The sequence below is a fragment of the Stigmatopora nigra genome, chromosome 16 (genome assembly GCF_051989575.1).
Source record: "Stigmatopora nigra isolate UIUO_SnigA chromosome 16, RoL_Snig_1.1, whole genome shotgun sequence".
Lineage (NCBI taxonomy): Eukaryota > Metazoa > Chordata > Actinopteri > Syngnathiformes > Syngnathidae > Stigmatopora > Stigmatopora nigra.
This window is the reverse complement of record NC_135523.1, coordinates 7,182,604-7,201,393: the sequence shown is the minus strand read 5'-3', so window position 1 is coordinate 7,201,393 and position 18,790 is coordinate 7,182,604. Positions and strand designations below refer to the sequence as shown.

At 37.4% G+C, this 18,790-nt stretch overlaps 1 protein-coding gene across 1 annotated transcript in view; it reads left to right on the top strand.

Moving 5' to 3' along the window:
- The first annotated feature begins 266 nt into the window (after nucleotides 1-266).
- Nucleotides 267-18,790, top strand: part of mmp16a (matrix metallopeptidase 16a (membrane-inserted)) — a 36,812-nt gene continuing 18,288 nt past the window's right edge. Inside the window, exons 1-4 of the mRNA XM_077735994.1 lie at nucleotides 267-721; nucleotides 10,841-10,989; nucleotides 12,628-12,750; nucleotides 16,039-16,343. Coding sequence (XP_077592120.1) covers nucleotides 596-721; nucleotides 10,841-10,989; nucleotides 12,628-12,750; nucleotides 16,039-16,343 — 703 coding nt within the window. The 5' untranslated portion in view covers nucleotides 267-595. The remainder of the gene's footprint in view (nucleotides 722-10,840; nucleotides 10,990-12,627; nucleotides 12,751-16,038; nucleotides 16,344-18,790) is intronic.

The following is an 18,790-nucleotide window of genomic DNA, read 5'->3' as shown; positions in this document are numbered from 1 at the left end:
TTATGGATTGTAAATGATGAACATCTAAAAGTATGCTTGCACATTCTTGATATATTATTGGTATATACTACATTCCCCATCAGTGTAATATAAATATGTCAAATATGCTGCATGTTGCAGAAAAGTTATACAGGGAAAACAGTATAAAGTTATACGAACGATTGACACACTTGCTGTCAATTTTCGACTATTTGGAACGGGGGGGGGGGGGGGGGGGGGATGATGTCCGCTCAAAGCAGCGCATGCGTAGTGGGTGGGAATCGCAATTGAAAACGAGCAGCTATGCCGCGTGAGGCAAGAAGGGATCTGGAGGCTTGGAACGACAGCCGAGACACCGGAGGACTGACCCGGGGACGGCGACACCGGCAGCCGGCTGGCAGTCGTTAAGAGCTCATCGCCCCCATCTCGTCTCCGGTTGGGGTAACCTCCTCCAGAGAAGGCTAGTGACCGATCTCGGTCCTTGTTGTCGTCCCCCTCTATCCCGGTACATCGACAATGTTGCTGCTAGCAGTGTGAGGATTCATGTCTCCAGCCTGCCGTGTTTTGTTTGTATCGACTGCGAGTTGAACTTGAAGCGAGACAATAAGAGCTCACTATGATTTTATCGGTGGTGCGCGGCAGGAGATGTCTCGATAGACGATGTACGGGGACGATATGCCTTCAGTTTTTGCTGTGGATTTTATGTGCTGTGAACGGAGAGGAGCAGCCGTTCAGTGTGGAGGTAAGAAGCAGGACATGATCCGATCTCCAAAAATAATATATAAAAAGACGCTTAATCTAAACGGATTCAAAAGAGCATCATTTCCCTCTTATGGTTCAAATGAGCAACTTTTGTCTGCTTTCACGTGTTTTTTTTGACACAGCCTTCATTGTGATTGTCATCACAATGGTCTCTTTGTGTGAAAGATCATCCCGTTTTTCTACTTCTGATCTAAATAATTGGCAATGATTCTCTGCACAAAAAAAGTATTTCTTTTGGTGACACAGAAATGATGTAAGATGATCCGAGAATAGGTAAGGATGTTATTTAGATGTATATAATGAGTGTTTCCATGGATCTGATTCTCTCATCTCATTTTCTGAAAGGCTTTATCCTCATTAGGTTCGCGGGGGTGCTGGATCTAATCCCAGCTGTCTCCCGGCCAGAGGTGGGGGTACCCTGAATCGGTGGCCAGCTGATTACAGGGCACAAGGAGATGGACAACCATGTACACACCCATTAGATTTAGAGTGTCCAATCAGCCGACCATGCATGTTTTTGCGATGTGGGAAGAAACCGGAGTACCCGGAAGAATCCCACAAAAGCCCGGGGAGAACATGCAAACTCCACACAGGTGGACCAACCTGGACTTGAACCCAGGACCCCAAAGCTGCGAGGCCGACTCACTAACAACTTGCCCCAACTGATGATCCATACTTGAAATTAATATCAAGATGAGGTAAACAATTCATTTCAACAGTGGTCAATGTTTTTTTTAAAGGTTGTAATTGTCATTTAGTACAGTTGTCATGCTGGATAAAATTAAACTGTCAAATAATGCTCAATATGGGCTTTGAGCAGGATAGTGAAAACCTAAAAAAAAAAAACATAATTATATATTTTTGGAAGGTTCATCATCTTTCATTGATGTCTCGAGACTGTAGCTTTCCTTTGTTTCAAATCTTGAGGATTCGTGAACTCATTGTTTGTGTCTCACATCCTCATCATTTTTGGTCTATTACCATTTGTGGGTTTAAATTTTAAATGGGTTTTCTCTGGGTATGACAAGCTTCCCCCATTGTCCAAAACTGCATTTTTGGGTAATCTAAGACCAAATTGTCCATATTACTGATTGGTTTCTTGTCTTTTAGCCTAACATAACACAACATCCAAAGTCAGATCATCCACAACCCACATAAAAACAAGCATTACATGTCGGAATGTGAAAAATTCCAATTCAAATTGCCCATCCCTAGTGCTTAACCTCCAAATGAGTTAAAGGAAATGCCTTCATTAGGCATTTTGCCATGTAAATATACCCCAGAAGTGTTATGGTAAATGATATTTTCCATAATAATGAACACCAGGTAAGTGCTTTCATTGTATAGTGTCTGCACATCATTCTCTTATCATTGCATATTTCCAATCCACCTGATTAGTTTGCTACATTTAGAAAGCGCTGTCTTTGTACTAATGCAATATGAATTTAATAATACTAGTGTTCAATGGTCTTATTCTTGTGTAGAGTCACGGTCGGGCTTCAACGCAAATGGTTAGCACAATAGAATGAGTCCTTTTGGTGTACAATATATTTATCAGCAATTGCATAACCATATAGGACAAATACCACTTAGTTATTCTCATGTCAAACTGTTAACCAGTATAGAATGATTGTGTTGAGCCTCCATGAATATGTAAACATCAACTCTGCCTGTAAATTCATCAATGCTCAATATTTTGAACCTATACTATACACATCTTCCTTGGAGCAGTTGTTGTTTTGTTGTTTTTCTGCTACAGAGATCAATCAGTCATGTTTACAAATGATTGTCGGTCTTACAGGCATGTGCTCACATGAGCATCATGTTGCGTCTACTGAATCTCACTCAAGTAACGCATCAACACGTCCACATGATTTGCAAGTTTGGAATGCCACAATCTTCTCTGCTGACAGGGAGACCTTAGATTTAATCCAGATGCTAGAGGTTATCAATTTGAACAACACACAAACAAAATAAGGAAGATGCCATAATCCTGAATGTACACTGTATCCTTTAAATCAATACCCATTCTCCTATACAACCAAGGGAACATGAAGCAGCTTTCTCATAAAATGTAAACAACATATGAGTGACTACTGGTGTCCCCCGCCTATTCCCATACTTGTCTGGGATTAGCTCCAACACCCTAGTGACGATAAGTGGAATGGAAAATGCTCTTCTCTGATCTCATTTAATTTTTGTCCTTCCTAATATTTGAACCAACATACTTGATTACAGTATTCTATTTAATGATTGTTTTTATTGATTAATTGCAGTCAATTGCTCATTAACTCTGGCCACAACAGTGCACAATTTGATTGTGACTAGAACAAAAGCTGTTGATTTAGCTCATTTTAACTGATTGTAATAAATAAAAACATGATTTCAAGCACAGGAATCTGACCGACATTGGCATGGTAAAAGGAGCTCAGAGATCTATTTCATTGAATAAGTGTTTGGCCATTTTGCATGCAATAATCGTTTACATACACTATAACCAGTAAATTCTCTTGAGAAGCAAATATAAGCAAAGACCCAAATGCTAAATATGTGTTCCTTCTGTTTAAAATATGGTTTACACCAAAAGGCTCTTTTGTGAGTGTAATGCTACAATCAGAAGGCTTCATACAGCCATAATAAGCATGACTGACAGTCCTGTGATTCCTCTGGAAAGTGCTCAGGGTGGAATTTGTGTCTGTGTCTGCAATGACTACAGTCCACCTCACGTTATGGTTGGTATTCAACAATGAATACAAGGGTATGAACATGTAACAATTATGATTTGATGTGGAAGCTGTGAGCTAGGCTTGCAAAATAACTACCGGTCTTTTTTCTATTAATTTTTTCATGATAGACTTACTGTTGGCTTGGCTGACATCCTGGTTGGTCATCGTAGTGAAATTAGCTGCATTAACCTTATTCTTCAACATCATACTCCCATTCTTTACTCTTAATTTGGCTTGTTGGTGAAGATACAGCCTTTTACTGATTGATGCAATCATAAATAATATTTGTTACACATCAGTCGTCCAAACCTGTCTTGGGTCTGGTCACATAAAATCATTTTTTTTTTTATCTCTTTGGGAATTAAAGGCCATGCTTCAAATTCAAATCAATTTCTCCAGATAAAAAGTTGTAATTTTACTTTAGAATATCCCCACAAGGACAAATTGAGTACATTTTGATAGTGGGGATTAAGTACTTGACCAAATATTTATCAGGTTTTCAATGCTCCCTCAGTTGGTATTATTCATAATCCAGTCTGACACATCATATGTGGGTAATCTGAATTTCAGTGGCTGATTAGAATAATGATGCCCAGAGGAAGAAACAACAAAACCAAAACACAGGTTTTAACTGAAACTGTTGCAGGAAACGAAATAAAACAAAGAAATATGTAGATTTTTTTCTTGGGTATTTGTTGTAAACTTACCTTATTATGTTTTTTTTAATAGTAATTCCTGTTATTTATTTTTATCATTTAAGTTGGTTAAACAAATTAATTCATAAATTGTTATCTTTTTCATTTCACAGAGAGGCATCAGGTGCAGAGTCCAACACCGTGTCACACTTTTAGATCAGAATCAGTGTAACAACTTGAGACACGGAAAAGTTGCACGGTCAGAGAAAATGTGAAGTGTAGCAAATTGTGCTTCACGCACCAGCACATGTTAACACATCTTTTCTCTGCTAAATGAACAAACTAATTAATCCCAACCAGTTCTGACAACAATGTGACAAAGTGTTGAAAAGAGATATGACACCTTCAAAATGCAATGTGTGTATTTTATCTAATCTTTTTCTCTATACTTAACACAATTAGGACTAAACTGCAATTCTCATTAGCTTTTGTCAAGTGTCTAGTTTAAGTGTAATGACTCACATAGGCAATTGTATGCCCATGAGAAGTGTTCAAAATGAGTATATTTTTTCAGTAGTGGTGCAAAATGAGCATACTTTATTTTACAGGGCTACCCTGACTCGTGTCACATTTTAAAAAGAGAATTTGTAAAATTATTTCATGAAGTATAATTTTCATTTTCCCAATATAATAGGGTTTATACTATAATTATTGTTGGCTTCTGAATTTTGTTGCATATGCTAAATTTACACAACAACAAGTTTCTATTACTAGTTTGACCGCTGTTATTTTTTCCATAATGGTCACAGTTTGATGTTATCATCTGGTAGTTTTCCTCTTTTCGAGGGAGGTATGGATAAGATTAGATGGGGTTAGAACTTTATTTCATCCCATATTTGGGAAATGTCTTGGTTGCAGTTGCAAGACAGACATAAGACACACAAGACATTATAGACCTAGGTAAGAAAATGTGTAATTGATGCCTTCATTTATTCCCGTAAACCTCAGACTACTATTTTTTTTTGTTCCTGAGCTATATTTAAACTTAACCATAATTAAAAATAATATTAATCTTTTGTAAAATTGTCAGATTCAGGTCTTAACTGCCTTTAATTGATTAATTATATTTTTTCCAGTACTATTGTAGCTGTTTTACTTCTACTTCTCAGCGACTGTGACACTGTCACATTGCTTATTAGTACGAAAAACACCGGCTTCCTTTGCTACGTCATTTGGCTTGTGCCAGAGAGCAGATTTTGAAGCCACAGGGGTGTCTGTTGGCATAATCCTAGAAACATATACAACAATGTTGTTGCTTTAATGATTCATAGCATCAGTCAGACACACAGCCCTCCCCTTTCTCTTAAGATAGTTGTTAGTGTTATATTTTTGTTCATAATAGACTTTGACAGTCCTTCTTCTGTCACAGGTTATGAAAAGCTAAATTATTTAGAATGTCATGCCCCCAAAATACATTGACGCCATCCATCCTCTTGCATGCAAAGTATTCTGTTTATCAAAATGCAATAATATTCAGTTGTAGGGAATGGCAGACTTTCTTTTTGCAGGGATTTTTACGATAGTATATACGTAGAAGCAACTCCCAAAAGAATGCTCTCAAAAGGGGCCAAGCACTGATCAGTATGTTGGATACGACTATGGCATTTGTGGGTGACATTTTTGTGACATTTTGTCCTAATAGGGCCACTGAGGTAAGCATGGCATGTATTAAGGTTTTTTTTTGTGTGAGCGTCCTTGTTGGTTTGCGTATTGGCTGATGCAAAGGTGAACACTATTTTGTGTTTCAAATTTGCAATTGCCACAGTAAATCACAAAGTTGTACTCTTTACTGTAGTTTTGTTTAAAACCTTGTTACTTCTTTTAAATGGATTTAAGTAGAAATAGAGCTGTTAGGTTCCATGTTTACGTGTGGGTTTGCGGTCATTGGTGTGGGCAGGAAGGCTGTGGTTTCCTTGACAACCCTGGCACACTCACCAGTGGTTGTTGGTGTGATGAATAATTTAGAGTGGTCAGATCTGGCAGGCAAATGTGTTCCAATGGCTTACCTGTATCGGGAGTGCCTACATAAATTCTAGTATCGATACTTGGCAATAAATCTACTGTTAAGATTGTTTACCCCACAAACTGAATAGAGAATAAGTCAATAATTTGAAATTTGTCTTGACTCTGAAGGAGTTGCCTCTCAAACCTTTAGAAAGTACAAAAAAACAAACAAAAAGGCGCCTGTTACATCTGTGCGCTTATTTCTATACAGGACCAATGGCTCGTGACAGAAAAGCATGTAATGAGAAATGTGCGTGGGACTTGAAAACAATCAATTCCCTGCTGTTTTTATTAGTATTGTCAACTTATTGTCATTTTTAGTAGTGCTGGTAAAAGCAGTAACATATTAATGTTCCCTTGTCGCGATAAATTCCATTTAGGTGCCATTGTGGTGGCCCGGGTTCGATTCCTGTTCGTGTGGGTTGTGTCAGGAAAGGGCATCAGGTGTAAATCTTTTGCCAAATCAGTCGTGCGCAACGACTGTTTTGCTGTGGCAAGCTCTGAGGAGATGGAGCAAAAGTTAATAGCTGATGATCACACAGAAAAATCTTAAGAAAATACAACATATTTTTGTGCAGTTATTATAGAAACTAAGGTTTGGGTGAGGATTTTATTTCTGTGCAAATGCAAATACATACATTCTTAAAGTCTTATTCCATGAATAGTTTTCCAACTACCACCATTTTTGTATCAGTTTATCTCATAAATCAAGAAGCAGATTTTCTTGTCAAATAATGCAGCCAGCTGTCCCTTATATTCCAAAAAGTACATGATTGCAACATTTTTCACTATTACGAACACACTGTTCTATATTTTTACAGGTATTTCTGCAAAACACATTAATTCTTCACCTATGGTGAGACTCCTTATTACTTTTTTTTACAGTGTAAACAAACCAAAAACAAAATACTTTAAATAAACCTATGATCTTTTTAGTCAAGTTTGGCTTTCATGTCCTTAACTCACTCACACGTGGACTGTTGCAAAACATCACTTGCTGTCCCTGTGACTTGAGGGACCAAACTCATGTCAGCTGATCTGTCGGAAGTGGCAGCATCAACAGTCGCCACATGCTCTGAATATGTTACTATGCCATCTGGGCTCTCTGACATACACCTCATCCATAATGGAGTAATTCCATCGCTTTACACATTGGCCTTTTAATGGCACCCATCGTCTAATTAGGCAACATTCTGCTTGTCAGGTGTGGTCTGAGCTTCAGAGGGAGAGTTAGTCTAGGGTTCACATCAGCTCAGTCCCTTTGTCAAAGTCCCATAGGGGACATGCGATCTGTGCCTCTGTCAGTGCAGTACTCTGCCCTTCTTTTGAACTTCAATATTTTACTGCCATTTGAAGTCCTGGTGTTTTTGCAAGGTGAAGTGAAATAGAAAAGCCCAGTTTTTTTCTGGGCTCTCCTCAAATGTCTTGTTTTCGTCATACGCAGTGTATTTTAGTGTTAAGATTATGATTTTTGTTGTGTTTGTTTGGGGAAAAATGTCACACACTCTTCTTTTTAAAATGTCAAGCCTGTATTTTTCATTGCATAAGTTGTGAAGGAAAAACAATGGGTGAAAATACAGAGGAGTGAGGCTAGTTTGAAATCTTTTTCAAGTACGTAATGACTGAATTCTGCTTTCAATAGTGTAGAAGCAAGTGAATATAACCCAGAAAAAGATAATGATGCAATTCAAACATTTTAAATGTAGAAGACTACTTTATCGCTTTCTCCCTTTCCTTTTGGTTGGGTATCCATGAATTGAACAACGTTTAATAATTGTGTGAATTTCGGAAAAGGTTTATATGAAGCAAAATCAAGATCAAGTTGCAATTACCTCTTAGGCAACCTATTTTACCCAATTCAACCCTAGTATAGAAACAGAAGTTCATAATATTACTGGGAACAAGACACTCATCTTTATTCATTCATTTTCTGAACCAGTTATCCTCACCAGAGTTGCAAGGGGTGCTGGACCCTATCCTAACTAACTATGGGCATCAGGTGGTCAGCCAATTGCAAGGCACAATGAGATGGACAACCATTCATGCTCATACTCATACTTAGAGGCAATTTAGAGTGTTTAACCACCCTAACTTGCATGTTTTTCGGTGGTGGGAGGAAACCAGAGTACCTGGAAAAAAAGCACCCCCCCTTGCAGTTGTCACATCTGTGCCTTTTAGTCGTGTTTTTTTTTTTTTTAATGCTCATGCTTGATAATACTAAATTACCCCAACGTGTCTGCCATTCCCCTTTATTAACTCAGAATAAATGACTCATACTTTTTCTTCATCTTGTGCTGCTAGCCTACTGATTTGGCTAAAATTAGCCAGGATGACATGTTGCTTATTCATATTTAATAGGCTGACAAAAAAATGAGAAATCATCCTTTCCAATTCTGAGCAAGGAACGACTGTATGTTGTTTCTTAACTGTGAACATTATTGTTAATTATTATTCCATTGAATATACTTTTTTTGGCTTATTTCTAATATCTGCTGGACTAAAAATATTTTTTTTATTCAGACAGCACACATCTAGTATCAGTGACTATACCTATTTTATTTTCAATTTTCTTGATGTCTCAAATGGTACCATTTAAAAAAAAATCTAGTTGATATTCTTCTATGCAAATGCAACACTCATTGTTGGATGGTGCCATCTAATTGGGTTTAAAAAAATATTTGCACCAATTTTATGTTGAAACACAACCTTAGATTTATCCACCTGCCTTTGTTCATTTGTAAGTTTAATGGGAAAACCAAAAAGTGTTTTCTCTTCGTGGCATTTGTGTAAAAAGTTTCGCTCAGTGCCAATAATTTTATGAGGAAAAGAATGCATTAATCAAAACCAAAACGGGATGCAAATGAAATGAGCAAAACATCCAAAACTGAAATCGATTCAATTCAACATTTTTAAAGGTGGGTTTATATTACCAAATTGGCAATGTGATTGGACACTGACTACCTTTTAATCTTGCATTTCCTCTAACTAACCAGCAAGCATATTAATCACCTTGCCCAAAATAAGATGTGATCACCATCATCTTTGACTTTATGAGCCATTCCATTTTTCTGCTTCTTTAGATTTCACCAATAAAGTGATGGGGGGAACCAAATGTGGCTGTGATTTTCAGAGAGTAGATACCATGGAAAAAACAGATGATTATAGGACAAGAAAAAGGAAAGTATGCATTAGCTGTAATGTGGAGAGTGATGGTAAAATATGAGATCTCAAAGCCCTGGAAACAATTACATTTTTTTTCTGTGAACAAAGGACCGAGCTATCAAGGTTTATAGGAAGTATAAGATTGTGGTTTGGGACCATGTGAATAAAACTTGAAACACATGGATTTTTATGACTTATTTCTCTTCAATCTATTACCTCTAAGACTCCCTTTGATGTATTAGATTTGAACGTGGACATTAAGAAACTAAATATTTTTTACTTGCATCCCTAATATACTTATTTCCCACTACCATGGACCATGCCACATCTATTTCGCTTTTTAAAACATTATTTATTCTATCATAGAGTAGAAAACCATAACAGGCAAAAAGTTTAACAAAATTGTATTTTGTATTTGAGCGACACATTGGGTGGGTGGTTAGTATCTCTGCCTCAAAGTTCTGTAATCAAGGGTTCAATCCCTGGTGGGTTCCAACCTTCATCTGTGGAGTTTGCATGTTCTCCCAGGGCCAGAGTGGGTTTTCTCCAGGTACTTTGGCTTTCCCCTCATATCCCAAATACCCCTATTTTGCTAAATACAGTAGCTCTACAAGCATGAAGAATGCCAAGAACTTTATTAGGCTTTTGATTCCTAGTCTCATTTGGTATGTTTAGGTTTCCATGTCTGCACATTTGAAATATGTATACAATGAACTGTTATTTTATCAGCACATTTTAATTACGTCAAGAAATGCAGACATTGGCTGTCCTATTTACTGTTTTGATGATGAGATATACAGGGCGTCTGAGACTAGCTAAATCCCAAAAGCTCTTCTGCGGGAAAGCCTAACCGACCTCCTTCCTCCCTAGATCTGAGCGGTGATTCCCTTTGGCAGGATTTTATAGGGATACCGAGAGCTCTGTTATGGCAATTTCTTTCTCTGACAAGCCAAACAACACGATAAAAGATTGCATTCTGCTTTGTAAACCTCACATAGATTCCATTTTTCCAAGTCTTTTTCCTTTTGATTATGAACATGTTGCATCATAGAGTGGATTAGTCTGTCTTTTTGTGATTTTTTACCATTTGGGAGTTGGATGTAAATTCAATATTTATTTATTCATATCTTGAGTACTGAACAATTTATCCAAACAACTTCAAAGGAATGGTGCAAATCCACTATAGTTGACCTTCTGGATACTGTTACCAAGTAATTTGACTGAATCAGTTTCTTTTTTTTTGGGGGGGGGGGGGGGGTGTTACAAGAAATCAAATACATTTCTTTAAACATTAGTTTTAATACAGGCATTTTACAATGAGAAAGAGACATAATAAAAATGCACTGGTTTGATCATTTCTGTTTTTGGTCTACAAGCATGATAACAATCATTTGATTTAACTGCACTTTAGAGTGTACCTATTCCCCAAGAAGCAATTAACCTCGATTGGCCTCTTATTTTATAACCTGAAACAAACTATGACGTATAATGTCTTCTCTCTCTTCTTCATAGACATGGCTCCAAAGGTATGGCTACCTCCCTCCTGCAGACCCCAGGATGTCAGTGCTACGTTCTGCCCGAGTCATGCAGTCTGCTATAGCTGCCATGCAGCGCCGTTACGGCCTCAATGTGACAGGAACTCTTGACAGCAACACCATAGAGTAAGTTGCATGTTTCCCATGAAAAGTTTTTGCACCTTTAATTGGGCTTATAATGGCATACCAAATGAGTTGTGTTGGGGTTTTAAATCTTTGCCCTGGTTGACTGTGACTCAAAGTTTTCTTAACACTGCAATGTCCTGCTTAGAACACTACATTGTAGTTTTAACAAATAGCAAGAGTGGAAACAAATAAAAGTAATGTGAAGAAGGATAGAACACTCCCTACAAAATGCTGTAAGAGTAATGGTGTCATATTTTTTGCAAAATATTGACTAAGTGGGTAAGACATGTTTGTGATCTGGAGTCCAATGGGGGACGAGTTAACTCCAGTATTACATTCAGGTGGGAAGTCGGATTAATTTTCAAGATGCAACCTTGTCTTGATTTAATTGGATCGTATCAATATGACCAAAATGTGATTTACATTTTCAGGTCAGATCCTGCAACGTCACTGTCATGATATATTTAGTATAGCAGCATTTTCAAAGACACTGCCTCTTTAGCGTTCGATGTGGTGTGGCTACTTCTTTAGAATTTGTTGCCATTTGTCGCACAATATACAGCATGTAATCAAATTGAAACCATCACATACATTTAGAAAACATATCTTTGGATTTATGTGAAATGTCTTCTGAAAGTTATGATCGAAACTTGAATCTTTGTGAGATTACTTTTCACCTGCACGTAAAGCAAACAGTGTTCGCTGACATTTGTCCCCAGCAATGTTGAAATGTCATCCGTGCTAGAAATGGCAATGAGCTCAATTTGGCCACTGAACTGTAACCTGGTAACGTCTCCACCAGCCGAGTGATTGCTATCTAACCAGTGGACTGAAACAGGGTGAAATATGATCAGCTAACAGTATGCCTGTTTTTTTATTTCTTCTTTGCTTCACTCTATGCAGCAGTAACACACTAAGGTGAGGTGCCCTTTGAGTGTAATGTGTATCGATTAGATAATGCATACTGGAGAAGTGTTTGAGTTATGAAGGACGTGCATGCTTTTTTTTTAATCCTTAAAAGCCTTTTGGATTGTGTGCATGCATTTTTTGGCTTATTGTTTGTGCATACTCAACTTTTTTTACACGTAAAAAATAAACAGTTTGAAATGATTGAATTGATTATAATAGATTCTTCTAGTTTTAAGCAAATTACTGATGAATCAATCCTTAAGAAATTAGGGCAAAAGGAGTGCTATATTTCTAAAATGGTTCAGCAAAAACAAAAAAATATTTATTTTAAACTTGCATTTAATTCCATGTTTCATTATTTTGAAAAAAATGTTTCTATGAAACAGTATTGTGTTAAATGTGTATATAATGTCGTAGTTAATAAAACAAGGGCCTGGAATTGAACAATCAAATTGAACAGTGGCAAACTTTGGTAAAATTGGCAAAAATCTTCAAAGATTCGTTAACGGATTGTATCGTCATGAAATTGGTGATTTACATCATCAGTACTCTACAAAGAGCTACTTATTCAAATTAAAGTTGAGAATCATTTATGTAGCTTTTCACAATCCGGTGCTACTGTAACTCCTGTTCAAAACTTGATTAAATGCTCATTCCGATGTAGCACTCTTGTTATTTTGTCCCAATTGTCATATGATCTCAATGTTTCATTGATATTGTTTCCTGCAGATGGATGAAGAAGCCCAGATGTGGGGTTCCTGACCAAATAGGAGGCGTATCAAAATTCAACGTCAGGAAACGGCGGTACGCCCTCACAGGACAAAAGTGGCAACACAAATATATCACCTACAGGTGAGTGCCCTTGAAAGCTCTCTATACCCTCAAAAATACATTCCACTATTTTGCATGTGCCTTGAAAGAACATCTGAATGTAACAAATACTAAATGTGAAACTCTGTAACAACAAATAAGATGGAAAAACATGGTCAGTATAAATTCAATCTCGCTTTAAAACATGATATAGGATTTTGTTGCTCGCCTTACAATTTGTCAAAATGCTTTGTCCTATTATGCAGCTTTTTATTTGGTTTTATCTCTTATAGAACAATCCATAATAGTTTTTGTGGACTTTGAGGACTGTATTTTGTATGTGGTCGAACTGGTGAAGCTCCTGCTGTTTCAGGATTATATTTCGCATTATAAAAGGAATTTAATTCAAAGAACGGTTTTATAAGACTTGAGTTTCATTTGCAATGGCACATATCAGGCAAATGGTCAGACTCAGTGAAGCGTGCAAGAGTAGATATGTGAAAATGAAACTGAGAAATGAAGTAAAGACAACCAGCAGCACTAAGAAATGAGCTGCAAGAGGAGGAATCCCCAGTGGAAATTTGGAGGTAGATTAAGGTTATGTAATAGGATCGAAGGATTTTGAGAGTGTATTTGCTCTTTTGCGCATATTCGTAAAGGGTTCTATAAGGCCGGGCACTTGGCTTAGTCAGCTTCTCTTCTAGCTGTCAAACTACTGCAGTAATGGATGCGGTAGATTCAGTTTTTTCTTTGTATGACTTTGACACTGAGAATAGGTTTGCCACCAATCAGTGCAGTACCGTTGAGTTGTCACACCACGTATAACAATGAATGGAACATTGTAGCGGCAATGTAAACACTTGCCCACAGACACAGCCACCCGCCAACATCTAAACATAGTGGAGAGTGTAAATTTAACTATTCAATATTCAAATTGAATCCAGTCACCCACAAAATAATGGTAACCTGCTGTTTGTAGGAGATGCAAGCAAAACCAAAAAAATAAACTGAAACAGCTTCAAAGGGGACATTGATGAAATGACATTTACATTAATGAAAATAATGTAATGAAGGTCACCTTTTAACTTTTTATTCAGTTGACTAAAAACATAAAATGTAATTTGGACAAATAAATCTTTAATTTCCTTGCAGATGTCATCGCCATTTTTGGTCTGATTCTAACTTTGGTCACGGTTATGCCACCTTAAAATATAATAATAATGTTTTTTTGTCACGTAGTGCAGGCATGAAAACGGGGGATGGACTCAATCCCAGGGACACCGAGACATTGGGCTTTAATTAAAGAGACCAAAAACAAAGTGTCAGCAAAAGCAGGGAAACCAAAATTACAAAATTTAACCAAAGGCCATGGAATCAAACATACATGGGATACACACACTTAACATTCATGTGACATTGACAAGGACGCAACCAGAAATAAACAAAGCAGACTTCAATACACAGACATCCTTTAACAAGAGATGGAGAACAGGTGGGTCACACACAAGGCAACTAGAAGGCTGAGATACTTAGGACAAGTTACACAGGGAAAAAGTCAAGACTAAATCAATGCAAAAGCAGATAAACCTAAAACTTTTCCTTGCAAACTCATTAAATGGTAATCAAAAAACAAAATTTGGGATTTGAAAAAGCATAATTAATGTATGGTTGAGTAGTGTGTGCTCATTTTCATGTAGCTGCATACAGTATCTGCTGTTGGGTGGCCCTAATTAGCTTTGGCATCCCTACTGTCTTCCCAGCATGCAAGTACTATTATAGCACATGATATGCATCCAGAGTAATTATCACCTCACAACATGAAGTTAAATATTTGATATGGCCCTAGAAAAGGTTGAATTCTCTTTTTGTGGCAAATTCTAGCTGCTTGTGTTTGCTCTTTACTTCTTTTTCGTCCTTGAAATGGTAGGTACATATGGTTCTGGAATCAGCTAAGCCAACTTTTGGTCTTAATCAACTTGCAACATATGTTGGTCATGCTGTTTGTTATTTTACTGGACAAAGCAAAACAAGCACCTACAACAATCAGGCAGACTACTTTCGTGTTTTGTCCATCCAATTTCAGCTGCTTGCAATATTGGCAGAATTACTCAATGGCTCTGTTGATTCCAAGTGTCGTACAATGAATAAGCATAATTCCTTCTCCAATCTTAAACTACTCCCTACTCCCTATAAACAATGATAGAAGTATACCAGTTTTGCTCACGCCAAGGGATGTATGTATGATAAAAAAATTAAAACAAAGCATAAGGAAATTGTTTATTAGGCCATTGACATGAATAAGAAATGCAAACCCATTTTCCAATGGGGTAGAATTCCATGTCAGAACAAGTCACGAATCAACTCCTTGACGACTCTGCCGATAACCATTATCCTGAACGGACCAGCTCTTTTGTCTGCCTAAAGCTCCCCGATTTTGAGTCGAGCTGGAGCTGTGCTCCCGCCGCACTATGTCGCTCGGCCAGCACTAATGTCAGCACGCTAACCTCGTCTCTGGCATCATGGAGACACAGCTTCCTTGTAGCCAATAGGAGGGCAGCGAGTTGTTTTAGAATAAAATACAGAATACAGGAAGTGTATTTAGTATATTTTGGGGGATGTTTAATTTTGTTTCATGTTTTGTAAATTGTGCTGTTTTCTGTATCTTGGAACAACAACATTGTTTCCATTTTTTTTAACCTGAATATTTTGTATGTAGAAGCATTTTTTAAGTAGAGGTACTACTGAAATCTCCCTTGGAAAAATCATTTTGAATCTTCAGATAGCAGCAAAATCAACAGCAGGCAGGCATATCTTCTCATAAGCTGTTGGCAACTAACCCAGAGTGAGACCAAATTTTAAGACCATGACAAATATTTTTACTCCAGCATTTAAATCAGAGAGAGGTTTCCCTGCCATGAAAAACCTGTCTTGGGCTTTTCAGCAGGCAGCCGGCTGGTGATAAGCCTTAATTAGAAAGTAGATTTGCTAGGTAGAAAATTGCCCAATCCTCTCCACACCTTAAACATATCAGTGATGACAGGCTGATCTCAGGCACTCCTGTTCACAAACTGCAACATGTAGTTCTATGTAAGCAAGTCCCAGTAAGCATTAAATGGCACAATCTTATATCAAGTTTCTATTAATGCAATGTAGTATTTCATGGGAAATTTTCCATTGAAATTACCAGAAAGGTTGAATGCCTTATTACCTGACATGATGATTTTTTTACTTGCCTACTTGAATGTTAAATGTTGACATGAATGGCTGAATGATCTTCATACTTTGTAAGTATTAAATATAGTTTCATTTGTTTCTATTGTATTCTTACAGCATCAAAAACGTGACACCCAAAGTTGGTGCTGAGGAGACCCATGACGCCATCCGGCGAGCCTTTGATGTTTGGCAAAATGTGACGCCGCTGCGCTTTGAAGCTGTGCCATACAGTGAATTGGAGCGAACCAAGAAAGATGTGGACATCACAATCATTTTTGCCTCAGGTTTCCATGGTGACAGTTCTCCCTTTGACGGTGAGGGTGGCTTCCTGGCCCATGCCTACTTCCCAGGGCCAGGAATTGGAGGAGACACACATTTTGACTCGGATGAGCCATGGACACTGGGAAACCCCAACCATGATGGTAAGCATTGCTTTGGTTTATACTTTATTTGCTTTTTGGGTATGACAAATCACGGACAAAATACCTCCAAGCAATGTGTTACAATCTAAAGTGAGGCTTTGCGTCACTTATGCAGTCCTTATCGTGCTCCACTGTTTGTGTTTGCCATTTGGATTTACTGGGCAAAAGAAATGTAGGACCTGCATATGTTTTGTTTGTAGAGATTAAGTCGTGTCTATTTTTTATGTTGCTTTTAGCAATACGTTGGCTTTTTCAATAGAACTCTTAAAGCCACGTGCAAATGCAGAATTTGCAGACTGCTTTTAAGCTTTGAAATGGCTGTCTTCATCTTTGTCAAGAGTAGATGAATGGGTATAGTAAGAGGTGAAGACATTTGCAATATGTCTCTCAGTCAGAAGATTTTTTGTGTCCTGATGTCCAAAGAGACATGAGGTTGAATCTTAATTCAATACCTACCAAGTCATGAGCTAAAACAATAACACAACCAGATTACAGAGCCACAGAAACCGAAAGACACATTAGATTAAATAACTGAAAAGTTCCAGTGTACTATGTAAGAAAAGACATCAGTGGTACCAGAGGTAAATGAATGGAGGGTGACCATTTCTTTAAGACAAATATTAGACATTCAAGAACTCACAATAGCTGGGATGGGGGGCAGAGGCATTGCTATAGCAAGAAATAACGACAATATTAGAGGAAATGGGTGAGAAGAGAGAACAGGAGGTGAGTGGGAGCACAATGTGATTTTTAGAAACCAGGAACTTCCAGGCTTAAAGTTGTATTTCAAGAATCTAACAGTGTATTCTGTTTTAATTTTGGCAAAACGTTGTTGTTGAGTAATACCATGACAAAATACAGTAACCTTAAATCATTCAGTTCTTTTTTCCTACAATCTGCTCTTTCAATGAATATCAATATGTATTAAAACACATACGGTAACAAACACACCCACATCTACTCTCTACAATGGTGCCAATGCCATCTCATGCAGCCTTAGGGGAAGGACCATTTGCTAGCTACTATTCCTGTTGGCACCAACAGTTGAGGTTGTTACTTTGTTTTATTGTTTCGGATGATGAGATCCTCATTGAACACTAAGAAATTAATCCTCAGTCTGCTGAGTGATAAACGCGTACATTCTACATGTGGTTTAAGTACACACATAGTAGCTATTCCATTATCTGTGTTCAAAGCATTTATGTTTGTTTTGAACCTTTGCCCACCAACACAGACACGTGCAAAGAGATTACTCAAAACTAACCTCCAGTAAGACATGTATTTGCATTAACACAAGAGGTTTTTACTAAGATTAATTCATGGCGTTTTAGAAGTGCCTTATATACAGTACTGTACTACTCAGAATGAAAAGAGAGATTATCTCCAGAATGTTTTTATACATATACATATACATATACATATATATATATATATATATATATATATATATATATATATATATATATATATATATATATATATATATATATATATATATATATATATATATATATATATATATATATATATATATATATACACGTATACACGTATACACGTATACACGTATACACGTATACACGTATACACGTATACACGTATACACGTATACACGTATACACATATATACATGTGTGAATATATGTATGTGTATAGGTGTATATGCCTGGGGATGTCTTTCAATGCAGTTTTCTTTCCATAGAGTTAGAAAATAATGTGCCATGAAAGGAAGCAGAGGATCTACAATGTGCTACTGCCCACCAGGCTGCCACTAGAAATAGACAGCCACCTACTGACAGCAGCATTAACTTCCACATGGGCGGTGGACCTTGCATCCGTCCACACGTACACACACAGACGCACATACATAATATGTGACGAGGCAGCCTCTCCCACTAATCAGTCAGATGCCCATATAAGATTATGCCCATAATTCACAGTATAGGTTTGGGTATAATACAGCATATAAATGTTTGTGGCTGCCTGTATATTAATATATTAAGACTGGTTTACTACTATCATTAACATTTAAAATCGCAAAATCACCTTAGTGGGAACTATACTGAATTTGATGGATTGGGCTCTACTGAGCCACAAGCCATAGTCCTCTTTGTAGAATATACCAAAAAGAGAAAAACATTTTTAATCCCATTTCGCTCTTGGCCAGAAAGCCAGAGTTTCTACCAAAAGACGCCGCAGGAGTACGGCCCCTTGGCGCACTTTGTCCTCTTCTGTTTGTATTCATTATTATGCCATCCAGCATTTTAGTTTTTTTTCCCCAAGAAATTTAATTGATTCATCGAAAAATGGTTAATTCATGTTGTTTCGTAAATTGTTACAACACAGACATTGCTGATGTAAGCCTCTTTTTCCCCCCTCCAACCAATGAATGCTCCGGTTCAATTTCTTATTCCAACACATCTCATTGAAACAGTCTTTTTTTCCCA